The 17,594-nt window shown below is 36.7% G+C and overlaps 1 protein-coding gene across 1 annotated transcript in view; it reads right to left on the reverse strand.

Moving 5' to 3' along the window:
• LOC104512238 (protein very KIND-like) overlaps window positions 1-17,156 on the reverse strand; it is a gene marked incomplete at both ends in the record, with an annotated part of 54,655 nt that extends 37,499 nt beyond the window's left edge. Inside the window, 2 exons of the mRNA XM_010155154.1 lie at window positions 13,681-13,739; window positions 16,958-17,156. Coding sequence (XP_010153456.1) covers window positions 13,681-13,739; window positions 16,958-17,156 — 258 coding nt within the window. The remainder of the gene's footprint in view (window positions 1-13,680; window positions 13,740-16,957) is intronic.
• Between the last annotated feature and the right edge of the window lie 438 nt (window positions 17,157-17,594).

Below are 17,594 nucleotides of genomic sequence, written 5' to 3' on the forward strand. Positions count from 1 at the left end.
TCACTGCTCAGACGGGCATGGTATTTTTTTTTTCTTAAGATAAACCAGACTATATTGGAAAAAGGATATAAAACTATGAAGCCTGAGCAAATAACCCACTAATTGGCTTCCCATCACCTCGTTATTTCTTCATACTTCCTGAAGTTACCACTACCCTCAACCATACATTTCAGCTGCAGAAAATGAACTCCATCCTGGACTCTGAGCTACTCACAAGGGAAGTACAACTCGTATTAATAGATGTTTAGAGGATGATGGTCTTATGGTCTGCCGAAGTTAACTTGCTATAAAACTAACTGGGTATAAATTCAGTCCTTACTACGTCTGTCCAAGACTGAAGGACAGTACCTGCCTAAAAAAAAAAATAAAATCTAGATTTCTACTTGAGTATACACACCAATCAATGGAAGAAATTTAATCTAAAACTCCTTCTCCAAGAGTTTTACAAACATCCAAGAATTTAGGAAGATTGTTTCAAATTTTTTTTTTCTGTAGACTGCTTCATAAGCTTATGAATAGTGAAGAGGAAGTGTAGAGTGTGACACTTACTCTTTTATTTTGATATTAAGTTCTCTGTTTCAGTGGGCTATGTAATTTTGCATTTCTTAATGGACAGTGGAACAGAAGACTCAACATAAAGTTAAAGAACAAGGAAACAAACTTTAAATATAGATGTATTTTACTTTTTAAAGAACTTTTCACACAACTAACATTGTTGTGTGGCAGTTTAATATACTCTATATTAGTCAGTTATTCCATGTATTTGATTATTTAAAGAACTTTTCACACAACTGTAACATTGTTGTGTGGCAGTTTAATATACTCTATATTAGTCAGTTATTCCATGTATTTGATATGATCTGCAACAAGCGACATCACTTCTGTTCCACAAATTGACTTTAATAAAGAAAGAAATTAATCACTCCTTTAACAACTGGAGGAAAAACCATAATGTGCAAGTTATGGACATACACTACACAGACCAAGCAATGTCAGAATAACAGTTGAAATAACGCCATATAATGTGGGGACACCTTTGAATTCAGAAGTTATTCTGAATAGAATAACTACTTTCAGCCTCCCTATACCATTCTTAATAGAAAAAAAGGTAGAAGAATTGATTTATTGGGAAAATTCGCTTTTAGAGTCTAACTTCCACTATAAAACTGACACTAAGCTTCACTGACAATACTTTAAAGATAATGTATTGCTTATGTGTCTCCACATCATGTGGCAAAAGTAAGCAACACATTACATTTGTACTCTATCAGCAAATCTCGCACTTTATTTATTCAGTATAGTGTTCTAGTCATAGAAATGCTAATGTTAAAGGCGGCAGCAGCAGCAAAAAGAAATTAATCTACTTATTCATTCTCGGGGGAAGAAAAACCAAAACACAACAAAAAGAGAGAGTGAAAAAGCAACTAAGACTCAGCCTCCAGAAACAGACAATGTGGTAACTTTTGGCATGCCACAAATCACATGAAGAGACAGGCTGTAGCCATGAAGTAAGAATTAAAACCGGTTTACCTCAAGTTGCCAATTTACTTGACATACTACTTTTTCCCTGTTCCGCATTTAGCAAACACAATACTTGTGGGAAACTCAGTGAATTAGAATATGGAAGAGATTCTTGCTCCTGCCTCCTCTTTTTTGTGTTCAGTTCAAAAGTGGTATTTTGCATGTGTCTACAGGCATCACTTGCAAGGCTATTTTATTATTTGGATACTACCTGCATGTTTAAGCCTCTCCAAGAGATGCATGTGATTCCTCAGCATCTGATTTCTTCTACAGAATTCAATGTCTACTCAAAATACACAGCTCATATGAATAAACAAGTTTTTCTAGTCTCCTCTCAGTAAAAAATTTATAATAAATAATTTCTTATAATACAGGAGAATAAGAAGATATTTGAATATTATCTCATCATATACAACTCAAATACCAACTCCAAAAGCAGGACAGAAAGATGAGGAAATTTGATGGAACAAAAAAAAAAATCTGCCGTTTGACAAGTTTTGTTCAACCACATGAGGATGGATGTGGACATTATAGGACAGGAATAAGAAGGGCAAAGCAAGCTATTATCTCATCCCAGTTTTTCCAATTAATAAATTTTGTTCACTGTGGGGTATAACTCATATACCCCAGCCTGTCCTTAAAAGCACAAGTCTGAGATGCAAGTGGACAGGCTTCTACTCCATCCACTTTTCTGTCCTGTTTTAAATAAAGTTCACTGACTCTTTTTCTTGTACAAGAATAAATAAATATTTTTTTATCCCGGCACAGAAAATCGTTCTGTTGAGATATTTCCTTTCCTCTGACACCCAAGAAAGCCAGTTTTGAAGCTGGCCATCTCAGTCATCATACACTGCAATTAATTTCTTATGTCAAAACATTTATTGGGAACATCAAATCTTTTCCAACTTGAAACTTTCTCTAATGTAAATCCCCTTTTTACTCTTCCCCTCTCCCAGCTCCCCAAACACCACCACTGTCACACCCACAAGAAAAAGGGGAAAGAAAATCCAGCTATTTAATCAATTTCCTGAGCTGGCAGCAAACACGTTTAAGATGTAAGGTATTCCAACGGAACCTTAAGTCTCCTGTCGGAACTGGAGCAATGAGGAAACGTATTTGTGATCAGCCACTAGGTGGGGCGTTCCCCAAGTTTATGCATGAAATCCGCTACTGCCACTTCCCACCCTGCTCAGGCTTAGGAAGACAATGTCACTTTCTGGGAAAGGACAGCAAGATGGTAAATGCAATAAAGAAAGCAGTCATAAGTGTAAAATATCTAATGCTCACTAGAAGGAACTGCTGTTAATGAAAACACTCTCAGGATTAAGCTAAAGCTTTTTAGCACACTATAAGGAGAGTAACAAACAAACAGAAAAGGGCAAACAACTGTTGTTATTCTGGAAGGCAAGCAAAAACTGGGACTGTATTGGCAATTAGAAAGTTTCTTAAAGAATTAAGAATTCCCCCCCCCCCACACTTAGTATCGGAAAAAAAAGCCCACATTTTAAATCTAGCTAAGGAGAATATTTTTTTAATTACAGGAACTTTTGCATTACAGGGTAATACCATAAACAGCTGATAAATAGCATCCATTTCAACAAAGATTCAAAAGGAAAAAAAAAGTAAACATAAAAACCCCAAAAGAAAACAAACAACAATAAAAACAAAAAAAAAGCACAACACCCTCCTCCTCCCCTCCCCCCCCAACAAAAACGACCCTCTTCACAATTCCCAGAGACTTAAGGTAAAGACTGAATGTAACTTGTTACAAAAAATACACAGACCATGCTGGCAAGACTACACTACAGTATCAGTTTTAAAAAGGATGGGGGAAAAGGGAGGAAGTCACATCAGGAAAGTAGATCTCCAAATTTGGTCTTCAAGAGTACATCTACACTTAGCCCAAAGTTAGCAAATGTACCAAGAATCGTAGGTAAAATCATGATTGTATGCATCACTGGGAAGACCATTATGGAAATAATGTGCCCTTTAAAAATCAAAATGGCAACAGAAAGAAAAGATGTTTGAGAAAGGTCAGAAGTATGATTTCAGGTCCTGAAAGTCTTTTCAGCAACAGGCTAAGGAGGCTCATGTATTCAGAGAAAAATTTGAAGGTCGTAATCCTAAGAGTAGCTCCAAATCAAGAGAACTTCTAGTACTAGAGTGGTTTCCAAGATGCAAAGGCATAGAAAGACTCAAAACATTAAAAGAAAAATCCAAACCCCACCCAAAACCCCAAAACAACCAGATCAAAAATGTAAAGTTAAAAATACTACATATTTTTAAAAAATGTTCAGGCTAAGTACTAGAAGCACTTACCAAGGGAGAGGACAGCTTCTGCCATCATGTTAAAATTTTATATCATAAGTGAAATATATTCAAACAGGCTTCTGTCAGTTCCAATCAAAAGTGACTTGGCTTGCTGCATGCCATTTTATGACCACTTAACACTATTGGAAGTAAATTCAGAGAACAGTAATGACCCGCTCTAGTTTTAAAATCTGCAAATCAAAAGATCAGGAGAGGCAGTAAAAGCTCCAAGCCTACACACGGAGTTTGACAGAGGCTCTCTTGTATTTCTGCTTGGCAGGGCTAAAGAACTAAGCTTCTATGGGAACTCATATTTGCAGACAAATACTACAGAAAAAAAGCTGACAAAAGAGCTTTTGATTAGTAACTGCATAAGCATTTCACATATTGCTATTACAAATAATGACCATTTACATTTTGTATTGAGATTACACTGAGTTCAGAAATGAAGGTCTTCAGCGGAGCTGAAAAAGACAGACCATAATAGAACCAGTAGTTCCTGTAAAGTATTTCTCACTGAATTTCTTGGTTTAACTAAATGATGTGGCACACTAAATGATAAGCTATGGGAAGAACGTAAGACAATTCTTGGTTTTGACATTCATAGCTGACCCTGATTTTACCTTAGTTTTTTTCTTTTCTAAGATTGCTGCATGTCACAATTCAAAGAATTTAGGAGGTTCCATAAATAAAAGCTTCAGCGTTGTTATAATACTCAAAGTTTTATAAACAAATTCAAGCTAATGCTTGAGAAAATTACTATTGGGAGAAAACATTTAATATTTATGTCCTTTTTTCAAGGTACTTGCTCCAAAATGCACTATTTTTATGTAAAAGAGTCAGTAATTTTCTTCAGCAATAAAATGAAAGGGAAATAGGCCTATTATTTTTAATACTTTCCTTCATTACAAAGGGTCTAAATGCCTTTCTGCATAACTGTAATTACTGGAAGGTGCTGTATTACCTCTTATTCATTTGGCACTTCGGATGTGTAGGTAATTGGTCTGCAGAACGTGCTAAACGACTGTAGACTAGTCACAACGTCTACACTCTAGCATGAACTGGTAGCAAATACTGGAAAAAACCATTTTCCACCAAAGGTATACTTGCAGTTTGTCTCTTCTACCTACAGTTGCTATTTGGCTTTGTCTGAAAACATTATTTCCAAAGAAACCTCTTAAAAAAAACAAGGGCACAAAGTTGTAGCTATAAAGTCAGATTTTCTCAAATAATCTGCACACGGCTGAAGTTTGCAGGTATTTCAACTGTCAAACTGGCTTTTAATTTACCTAACAACTAAGCGAAAGCTTTCAGGTTTTAATACGTTCTCAGGCGAATGCCAGGTTTATATCACAAAACACAAGCAAGGCTCCACAGATACAATCATCTAAAAAGCAATGCTATGGCAACATCAGGAGAAAGGAAGTAAGTAAAATCTAAAAGCATTTGGAAAGATCATGTATCACATATACTATGACTGAATGTTGTCTAGGCTGGTTTGCTGTGACCTCCATTTATATCGTTCAGTTAGAACTGAGGAACTCCACCTAGCAGAACACTAAACTCACCATTTTGTACTTGCAGGCTTCTTGTCTGTAATGGTCCATGACAAGTGTTTTATCTCCATGAATTTCTCTAAGCTTCATCCACATGCAACCTTTTTGCATCTGTTTGGCAGCAAGAATTTCCACAGCTTACTGCATAAGAAGTATATGCTCTTGTTTGAGCCCACCTGTGTTCATCTCACTGTTGCCACCTACTTCTTCATTTATGAGGGCTGGCAAACGCTCTGTGGCTGTCGCCATGGCATACTTCACACATTTCCAGCATAACTTCTCCCCCAGGGCATTATCTTCCAGACTAACAAATATTACTCTAAGTAATTGCTTCTTTTATGAATGCTGTTTCACCATCTGGTCCTGGAAATCTATTTTACTGCTAATTTTGTCAACTTGGTCACTAGTCTATTCTGACACTCTTATTTGAGCCAAATCTTTGACAATTCCCCATAAAGAAGTGTTGCAATGTAAGAACCTCCTGAAGGTCCTACAAGATGAAAATGAATTCAAAAAAATGAAACAGTTTTTCTGCTATGGCTTTCAAAAACTCTTTTGTATCTTGTTCATCTGCAATCACTGCAGACTTTGGACAGCATTTCTGTGGTTTGATATATTGGGAAAAAAATTTGCCCCCCCCAACTTTTACAAGCTTTTTGCGTACTTTTTTACTTACTTCTAGTCACCTCCTTAGGCTGCTGTATACAATTGTCTTTTCTGTGTTTTTTGTTTTAGATCTTTGATGGGAGATATGTATTTACTTAAAAAAATATAATACTCATATGACAGATCTACAGCAGTCTCCATGCAACCTGCAAGCAGTTTATTTTAACAGCCATATATTTTGGCTTTCCACATGTCTATGTAAAAAACAGGTTGGTGCTGTCCACAGACTTAATTGCCAGCATCTACAGTTGTAATTATTTGATAAGCAATACTGTCAATCCAGAGCTATACCCAGAGAGAAGAGAGAAGTCAGAAAATACAAACTTTTCAGCTGAACCTCAATACATTTTCCAGAAGCTGTTACTTTAACTATTGCAGTGAGGACTGAGATACATCTTGAGCCACTGGCAGCCACCTTCATAAACATTCATTTCACTTCAGGAAGTCACACAAAGATGAACAGGCACAGAAGCTTGACCAAATTTAAGCCATCCTATGTGCATGAAATTACTCAAGTGTCTGCAGGGTAAGGACACAAATTAAGAGCAAATTAAGGTTTCTTACACTTCCATCCCATTTTTGAGATTAAGGCTGCCTTAATCACAAAGATCAGCACCCCAGCACTGATGAACAGTGCACCAGTTGACTCCTGCAGGACTGCAGAAGTATAATTATGACAGGTAAGGAGGAACATTGCGATAAAACTGCTGAAGACCGCAGAGGTTAGATAGCAAACTTAGACACATTTATCTCTAAAGCTTCTTAAACACTATGACTTTTTAAAACTCCCTTTGAAACCAAGTTTCATGTGTCACAACTTTCATTATGATTTATCAGCCATTAACCTCCTTACTTTTAAGTTACCTGCCATAGGTAATTCATTTATCACTTAATTAAACTAACACAATTTATTCCCTGTAGGCACAGAAAAAGGAAATGTGGAAACAGTTATATGCATGCTGTGGAGACTAGCTCTGTCTTCTCTCACTTGTATAAATGTAAGACCTTTTTTTCATTGTATGGCAAATATGATGTTATTTGTAGTTACTGTTTATGTTGGTTTGTTTAGTTGGTTTTTTAAAGTATATTATTTTTATCATAAACCTAAGAAAAGGTGCCTACTGGTAAAATCTGGTCACTCTTCGACCTGAGGAATCCATTTGCACAATCCCATGTTTGATTTGCACAATCCTCAAATAAGCTGATTTGAGAAATGGTTTTGTACATCAGAGGATGATCTTCCTCAATCTTAACAAAAACATATCTTAGGTTTAGTAGTGCCTTCTTACAGGAACCTAATAGCAGAGTAAGGAAGAAACTAAAATACTACATATTTTCACTGAGCAGGTTACCTGTACAGTCAGCCATTTCTCCTCTGAGGACATTTTTCTGCCTAAGAGAGAGACTGTTTCTAATAAAAATACAAGTCTGTCTGAAAAGTTGTGATCCAGATTCAGTGGCAAAGCTGTAAAAATACCAGCAATATGCTCAAACCACCACCTAGAAAAGAACAATAGGACAACTTTGCAAGTCCAACTTCAGAGCTAAGCAACAAGCTCTAGGTTTTTGAGGTAATCAAATTATAAATTTTAAGATATTATATAAATTTGAAAAAAAAAGAAAAAGGACTGCTTTAAAAAAAATAATTCTGTTGGCCTCATTCTTCCTTTGGTTAGCTCTTTGTGTAAAGCAACTAAAGGGTGATATATCCTCAGTACTATATTCCTGAATGGAACCTCAGTTGGATGATGTACAATTGATGATGTAAAAGCAAGAGCAGGCAGATTTCCTTTCCTCTTCTGTAGCACAGTAGAGGCATAGCTAACCAAATAGAAGTAATTTATTTTTGTCACTGAAGGAAAAGACAGCCTTAAATAACGCTCAGAAGATAGAATGGTTTAGACTACATACAGGAGGAGATAAGTTACCATTTGCTGATGACAATCCTTGCTGCTGTTAGACAGAACTGGTCTCAAGAGGAGGCTACATGAAATCAAAGGGAACAGAACTCTAGAAAAAAGGCACTAGGTGTTTCAAAAGACTTAATTTCTCCATCAGATAAAAACAAAACCAAAAACCCCTCTAAGAGAACATATAAAACGTTTTCTTTTTTCCTCCTGCACCGAAAACTAAAGAAAGAATAGAACAGTAGAGATCATCTCACAATATTCAAAGCTACTGCTTTAAAAGACCAGGGAAGTGGCAAAGGCAAGACCTCCTCCATACCTTCGGCTGTTTTGATTTAGGAGAAAGATGAAGGCTTTCTTATTTAGAGAAAGACCAACAGCTGAGACCTGAGCACTAGCTCAGTAATGATCAGCTATTGAGGAAATATTGCAGCACCAAACCGTCAGCTCTGTTTTCTTCAGCAATATATACCCTGAATCTTTCTTTCTTTATCTACTCCTTAGAACAGTAGGTTTCATTTGGCATCTCAACCCATGTATTTATATGCATATAGAATATTTTTATGTATATGGAATATATCAATTCAACTGCCTTGTCACATTACACAGGAATAAGCCACAAGAATATTAAATATTTAGTTAAAAATAAAAGTAATGCATTTTAGCGTGTCTTTTCTTTTTGTACTAGTTATACCACTTTGTGTATAATTGTTGATTTTTAAGGTCGTCGAAACACTTGGACTTTTTTTTAAAAATATAAATCAACTATAACCCAATGAGAACTGCAAGTGAAAACTGTCAGATTCTAGCAGAGACAGGCAGTGTTCAGTTTTTCTGGTTCCAATTCTCTCCCAGGTGAGAGAACAGCATACCCCACTCCTGTCGTGCTAGCAAAAAGCAAGACCAAGTTCTAGATGAGAAAATGGACAGAAGCGTAAACTTCACTTTCTTCCCATTCTTCCCGTATTTTCCCCTTCTCCTCAAGGTAGTATTCAACTCTGTATGGGTTTTTCAGTTCTTTCATTTCTAAAAGGTTTTAATCTTCCTGCATACTGAGGTTCCTGAACCACTGCATTATCACTCTAATGGAAGAAGTCATTAAACAGAAGCACTATCCAGTCTGTTTTAGATATTAGAAAAATAGGCAGACAAGACTGAAAATTCACTGATTTCTGTTACAGAGGTTCACTAGAACAAGCAAAACTCAATAGCCACATTATTAAAAGATTATAAATGCAAGTTCACACATGGCAAACATCAGTCCTCTATCGCACTGAAAGCTCATATCTTAGAAATGTGGGGTTCTACGTCAATGGACCTCTGTGTCAGACTCAATGGCAGTTTTGTGATGCAGACAAATAGCTATTTGAAACTGGTTTGAGACAGCCAGCGTTTTTAACCTGAGGCAAACTTGTATTGTAGTGATAGAAGTAAGGCTATTAATGAACTCACCAATATTTAACTATTCCTATTGAGTCTCCCATTAGTCAAATTTCACAAGTCTAGCACTGTACTGCCCAGGGCAAGAAAATTAAATAGGAACCATTTTCATTAGAAAAAGGTTAAAGCTTTCTCTATTTAGAGGAGAGAATTGGGATTCAGCATTAGTTTATACTGAAGATTAATTGTTTGATAAGCCCAGTATATAGTCAAGTAGACAAATTTGAAAAGAAGCCTCAAATCTGTATCTTTGCATCTCAGTCTCTTAATGTTTTTCTAGAACAGAAAAAAAATCACATTCTATACTACTCTCTATAGTTGCATACTAGTAAAACATTGCAAAATCAGAGGCTAGTCTTCACACTCAAGATGTTTCTAACTGACTTCTAGCTCAAGATTCAATAACAAAGAAAGGGGTCAGCACTTGCTACAGCAGATAGAGACACACCTTCCAGCTTAGAGGATAAGCAGAAAGTGAGATCTTTACACCAATGCAGGCAAGTAACAGCTTCAGTCATTAGAAAGCTTCCATTGAGCACAGCCACAGCACACACCTGCATATGCATTAAGAATAGTGAACATGATAAGAAGTGTACTGTAGAGAAATTCACCTTTTCTTTGGAGTTACAGTATGGATCACAGCTCTAAGGTTTCTCTACTGTTTCTCTCTTTGCAGCACCAATCCTTAACTGTGCAGTTACTAAAGCACAATGGTAACAGAAGTCTGTAAGGTGATAGCAAAGTTAGAAGGGAAAACAACCCCAAAAAACACAGAGCACCATGAACAGATACCCAGGAGATTCTTTGTTTTAGTCCAATGCTGTCCTAGAGCCTAACAGTACCTGCCTGGTTGCCTTTTTTGCCCTTGCACTGTGACAATGCTTACACTGGGAAGAGGAAGATTTAACAGAACCACCCTATTAAATGCTGCTCCAACTGCTTAGCAACACTGTAATTTCAAGGTCTCTTGAGACCCTCAAACTGCAATCCTTCCTCCAACCCCTCAGGTTGGAACTGTGGCAGCACTACAGAAGTCACCAGTCGGAAAGCTCAGTCACACTTGACTGTTGGCACGAAAGCCCCTTTCACAGCTACTTTCTCCTTAACATCTTTCTCTCTAAAAAGTCTGTTCTACACCTGACACTGAAGCTGACAACTCCACGAAGGGCTAGTTTTTACCTTCCTACTCTCAACAGTAACTGAATGTAGTGTTGTTATTCCCACTTTACGAAGGGAGAGCAGGTCAGGAAAGAAGGCACAAGTCTAAAACAAAGCACATGAAATCAATTACTTTTCAGTCCTGTTCATTATCATTTGGACAAAGCTTTAGTTCTCTTGCTATTTGAAATTTCAACTCGAAACTAAAATTTTTAACAGTGTCGTTTCAGACACCAGGACAGTAGTACATTTCAGTTTTGTCTATTACTGCGCCAGCTAAGTTTAGTAACTAATTAGACTGGAGTCACAATTCCATTAGAGGTCTGGATCAGGAATTCACCAAGCAGGCAACAAAACATCTCTTGTTGAAATAACTGTAGCTCTATTTGAAGGATTAAAAAAAAAAAAAGTCTAAAGAGGAAGAAGTCACCCAGTAGCTATACAAACCTCATTGTTTGCTTCCATTTTAGAAGCCACAAAATAGGTCATGCTCAAATCAAGCGAAACCTGTCTGACGTATTTCAAATCAGCTGAGCTTTGACACTGGAGTAACAGCTATCAAAGATCACACTCAACATAATTAGTAGTTCTAATACTAAACCTCTTTTCTTTATATTGAAACTGTACAGTTTCAATACAAAGACTACTTTCCCCTGTTCTCAACAAAGTATACCAAGCAGCTGCAAAAACACTCCTTCAGCAACTGAGTACAGTCATTACTGAGGAAAGAGCAAGCAGTACCACAAAAGACTTGATGCCCCTGTAAAAAGTGCAGGTTACTGGTATAGTACAAAGAATCTTGTAATACTGAGAAAGCACAAGGGCCCAGGGTTTCTCAGAGAGACGTATATAAACCAGTGCTATTCAACAACAACTAGGGTGAGGTGACAGACAAAAGTATAAATACCTTTGAAAAAGAGAAGAACTTTAAGTATTAACACCAAGAAGGAAACAGTTATCTTGGAAAGATTACAATATTATAAAACCCTTGTAACAAGTACATAAGGATTAACCCACTGTAGGTCTTAGAAATTGCAAAAGCTAAAGCAAGCTGAGGTCAGTGTGGAATCTCTGGCAGAATGTAATCTGGTACTAAAGTACTTGAAATTCAAGCAAACTGTACAAGCAGTAAGAGTTACTTACAAAAGTAAAGCTTTGAAAGTTCCATGAATACTCAGAATCCCGTAGCTGACAAAACACATCCAAATCCCACAGTAAAACAATACACCTCAGCCTCAACGAAGGGGAAAGCCCGAGATTTCAGTCTTATGTATTGGCCTAGGATGGTCAGTCAGAAACAGCTGAGGAACAGGGCAGGGTTGTAGCACTGCTTGTTTTGCAAAGCTCCCCAACTCGCTGGGTAAAGAACTAGGAGCAATGGACAGACCTGTGCACCTAGGCCCCACTTCACAACAGACAAGGCAGAGCATATTGTCTCCCTTCCACACAAATGTATACCTTCCTGTATCTTCATCCACCTTTGCAAAAAAAGCAAAGGTGTCAATGTTCAGAGCCACTTGCTCCTGACTCAAACTGCTCTCCCTGACCATATAATCCTTGTTTGTACTGTGCTTGGTATTGGGATTCACTGGGGCTTAACAGGCTTGTTAAGTACTGCAGAGTTAAATAATAAACCTGTACACAGACAAGTTTTACCCAAGAGGGATACAATGACCTTGTATATCAGACAGAACTAAAATTTCAGATCACTTAGTACTCTCACAGTCTTCCCACCTCTTTCAGTTTATCTATTTCATATATATATATCTCTGAAGTAGATAGCTCATATATATATGAGTTCAGCAACTCCTAGAGGAGAAGAAATGGTTGCGGGGAAATGCAAGTTTGCCAGACACACAAATAATACCACAAATGTTTCCGTGTCAAGTCTTGGATGCTTGCTAAGCTGCAAAGGATGGAGAATATATTTATGCAAAATCTTAAGTCCAGCTTCAGAAGTACAACAAAAAGAAAGAAAGAAAAAGTCACCTTTGAGTGACTTTGGAATGCAATTTCCTCAGCCACATCTGAATATAGAGACTGATATAGTTGCTAAGTTCACATGCAATAAATACTAGTCACCTCCTAACCACTCCCCACCCGCATAAGTGCCCTGTCCCCAAAGACTCCCAAAAAAACATCTGGGGCTGGGGGAAGGGCAGGGAGAGCAATAGCAAAATCCCTAGAGCTCTGCTGGCCTATGCAACTATATTAACAACGCAACAGGGGAAGTGTTGCACCTCTAACCTTCAAAGATTGTACTATGTCATATCCTATAATACTACCCTTCCTGCTTTATCATTCTCATCTCAGTTGCAGTACTACACACTTCCAAGGTTCACATACCCTTCCCCCAACACTCACCCAATGAAATACCGAGAACTATAAATACGACTATGAAGACTATAACTGCAATAAGTAAAAAGTATTTGTATTAAACTATAAAGAAACAGAATATCACTTTTTGTACCTTGACTAGAATAGGTTGCTAATTAAAGCATTAGAATTATCTAAGAATACATGCCAGAAAAAAATACTGTATTAAAAAAGGGTATTAAGCAAGAAAGCACTCCTGCAGCATGCAATGAGATGGTTGACTTGGGAGGCTAATGAATTAGTATAAGCAATTTAAATCTAATTTAATTTAACAATGTAGAGCATTTGTGCATTGCAAAGCAACAGATAGTCATTTGTTTCTTCATTAAATCAAAGATAAAATTGCTGATTACCCTTCCATGAATTATTTTATTGAAGAGAATGGCAAACAAATTTTATATTTAGTCATAAAAGTTCATGGCTAGTCCCCAAACAAGCAAATGTAACCAGTGAAGGATACCAGGGAACATAATATAGATCAGCTGTGGTTTAGGGCAACACATTATTCAGACAAAATAGATACTCATATTTTAACAGCTAGTGAGCAAATGTTTATACAGAAAACTAATACAGCATTTTAAGTTTACTTTTTATTTCCACAAAACATATCTAAACAGTACAATTTACTATTCACAACATTTAAATGTATTAACATTATATGCTGAGAATGCTAAGCATTTGGTACTGCCAGAAGCACTAAAATGATTAAACTCCCCTCTATTTTACAGATAAATTTATGAACTTGCCTCAAAAGTGTTACCAGTGATATCAAATTCCGGTGGAACAAAGGCACCTTCTGGATCATCTTTGAAAACAAAGAAAAAGTGTCAGATTAGAAATCAGTACTCTTGCTTGTTTAAAGAAACAAACCAATGTGATGATACAAACTTAATAATACACTCATGAAAATATGCATATGGCAGTATTTTGGTTCACTCATATCTGATGTACAATGAACTTGTTATCCATGTTTCTACTAGTGGAAGTAAAATAAAGTACTATTTTCAAACTTTCTGCAAGAAGATAACGTACTTTTCCTACTAAGAGACCAAACTCATAGAACACCACCAAAGAAACATTTACTGTGTCTAACCACTTCTTGCCCTCAAGACATTTATGTTTGGACAAAGTTATCACCTAAGCTGGTGTGGTTCAGCTGTGGCTTGCAGGTTTGATTTGATTAATGGGACATTTCCATTCACCGTTTTCCACTCAGACTTGAGGGATAAGGGTTCAAGCAGCAAAACCAACCTGAACAGCTAATTGCCTCTTCATCTACAGGCCAGCTTAGAACCTTGACCTTTCTTCTTAATTTGTTTTAATTATAATAAAAGAGTTGAGAAAGCATCTTTCCCACCCATATGCTGCTTAGCAGAGAACTGAGCTACTGCAGAAGCCACTTCTGAGTGAAGACGTGGAAGGAAGAAAGGAACATCTTAAGCGAGACCAAAGTTGCTGTAGTATCCAAGCATGCCTGTAGTAACACACTGTACTGATGACACATGAACCCTGCAAGGACTACCAGGGGTTTAAAAAAAGTGCCCGACTGAAAACATATTCACATACATATTCAACTCACCTAGTTTATCCTTCTGTGAAGCCAGTGGATCTCAACTGGGAGAAAAAAAAAGTATGCTCACAGACATAGCATACTCCTCATAGCTTTTCCTCTAAGAGCACTTTTGTGCCTGTATTTTAGAAGTGAAATGCAAAGCTCCTATTGTGAAGATACTAAACTCAGTTATACAGTAGAGAGGATTTTTTTTTTTTTTTTTTAAACATATTCATGTGTTTCAGCTACCTGGCATGGTGACTATCCAGATGCCAGTAACTGATTCACAGTGCCTGATGATACACCTGATTTTTTTTTTTTTTTGGTGGGAAAATATAAACAACAACCAAACCAAAAAACCATATGCAACTACTTCTGCACTCTCCCACCACCATATTTTTTTTTCCTGATACTTGTGGGGAGGGGAGAAGGGGATGGGAAATAATGGACAGAAGACTTTTTGTCCTCCTATCTTCCCCACCCCCAAATTACTACTACTACTTCTTTTCGTCTCCCCACTGCCTTTCTCATTTTTTCAACAGAAAAATTTAAAGGCTGTACAACCATATAATTTTTATCACTGGTAAAGCTCATTGTATTCTTTAATATAATGTTTACAATGGAAATTTGTCTGACTCAAAGAGACAAGAAAATAACAGAGCCTTTGGCAGAACATCCTATTGAACGTCTGTCACTTTAGCACCACAGAACCTGGAAGGCAGCAGAACTCACTGCTAAAGCAGAGGTGACAGGCTGTTCGTTTTCTCTCACTGGCAAGCAAATCCAGAGGATATAATTTTCTTCTGGAAGAATAAATCCATAGGCAATAACTATAGGGAAGCAAAAAGGACAACCTTCCCAACTGCCTATCTAAAAAACTGTATTTTAACCAAACAGTAACAAGATCTGAGGGAAAGGGGAAGAGAAAGAGCCAAAGAGACAGCAGAGTGTGTGGGAAATAGAATACATACATAACTTTTTGCATTCTGAGGAAAAATGCAACTTTCTTTCAAGAAAGCTAATGAAAAGTCTCTTCCTCAGAGGCTAACATGACTTCATGGAACAAAATCTTTGTATATTTGCTTTGCACAGGAATTTCTTATGATGCATTTTAAGCACTTGAATACAGCAAATTGCTGGATCAATTGTTTGCCAGCTATTCAATTAGACTAAAACATTTAAGGAGAAATTGATTTTTTTTTCCTGTTTCCGCTACAAGCAAAGATCTTAGTTGAGGGGCTTTTCATCCACTAGATGTATTCTCTTCAACAAGTCTTTCATATACCCTTACGAATACAAAGCCAGCTGTTTTTCCATTTTGTTTTAAATTGCAAGTTATAACAAGCTCCTTAAAATAAAGGAAAATTTATTCTACATTACCCTATTAACATGGAACTAAAAGCTGACTCACAGACATTTGAGGAATTTAAGCTTAAAACAAATACCACAACAATTATGAAAATATATTTCCATCTTTATTAATTACATTTTATGATGTTACATGCTTATTTGAAATGCTCTTTAATTTTAAAGGCAACAAATACTCACTTGTTAAAAAGCTACCTTACCTCATTTTTTCTAAATACTGTGATCTAGATTTTAACTAAAAGAATAAACACTCTGACATAGACTTAAAAATAAATTAGGTTAAAGAAAGTATAAAAAACTGGAATAGTGTGCATATGGACTAGAATGTTTCTTCTAGTTACAAGCTGACATAATTTTAAAAGGACTATAGAATAAGAGCAGGGGTTTTTTATTATTATTTTGTTTTGTAATATCCATAACATTCTCAAGAAAAAGACTCTTGAGATGGGTCATGTGAAAACGGAACAGCAGCAACATGGTTTTTTGTCTGTGCTGAAATTAGAAGTATTTCTTTTTTAAGTTAAGCATCCACCCATTCATCTGCTATGTTACCTGAAGATCTTATGCTCAGTCAGACACCACCCTTGCCAAGTCTAAAAATCATGACTTAAAAAAAAAAATAAAAATCCGTTATTCAAGAGAGGGCTTTTCTTTCTAACAGTGAATATGCACTAGAATTGTCCCATTCTCTATGGTCACAATCATCAAGACACATTGAATGTCAGATTTGTCTAGAAAGAGAAAATACCCATGAAATTGGAAGAACTAGAAGAGTCCAAGAACATGCTTTGCATAAGCAAAGACTTATGCACACAGATACACAAATACATAACCTACAGTGTTTAAACTGGACATAAATTACATTCCCCTGATAAATCTTAAAAATAACTAGGAAGAATCTTCTAAGCAAACTCATAAAAGCCTTTGTTCATCCGTCACAAAACTGAGCATGTAGTTTCATACAGACCTATGCTCATCTATTCCTAGTCAAGTTCTTGTTTTGTCTTATTTCAATTACAAGTCTTAAAAATAGAATATAATGCATTACTATGGTCTCTCACTAGGAGTTCTAAAACAAATAGCGTGGAAACACAAATACTTACCACTGAGCTGTTCCATGAAGCATACATTGCCATTGGTGTTAAAAGCCAAAGTGTCAGGAGTGATGCAGAGTGTCTGGAAGATTGCAGAATGGGCAATGCTCTTCAGAGAATGGCAACACTCCAGGCAAATTGCCCAAATATCTTGCTCAGTAAGACAACTATCCCGCAGTGACAAAATATCAGCAAGGGACACATTCTCCTGCCAAGATATGAATTCATAAATTACCCTGGATTTCATGACACTACTTTGTGTATCATAGATTACATTTGACACAATTGGCTGTGAGTAATGTTTCCAGCAAGTTCTCAGACTTTCTAGGACACTGATTAACACCCCAAGAAACACACCAAGTGCATGACCTTCCTCTTAACACTGAGAGTTTCTTAAGACGCACAGTTAACCTAAACAAAGGTATCACAGTCTGTTAACATCAAAAAAAGACTTTGGGAGCTATGTAAATTACATAAACACTGCATCAAAGCCAGGGAAACAGATCATTTAGAGGTAAAAGCAGAGAAACCAAGTTAAAACATTTTCTTTAACCAGTCTCCCTTAAGCTCTCCAAAATGCCTTTGGATAAACCACTTAAAAATTGTCTCTTCACAAGGAGTTTTCCCTACCATGTGTGATCTGGGA

Source organism: Eurypyga helias, unplaced genomic scaffold (genome assembly GCF_000690775.1).
Source record: "Eurypyga helias isolate BGI_N326 unplaced genomic scaffold, ASM69077v1 scaffold867, whole genome shotgun sequence".
NCBI classification, from domain to species: Eukaryota; Metazoa; Chordata; class Aves; order Eurypygiformes; family Eurypygidae; genus Eurypyga; species Eurypyga helias.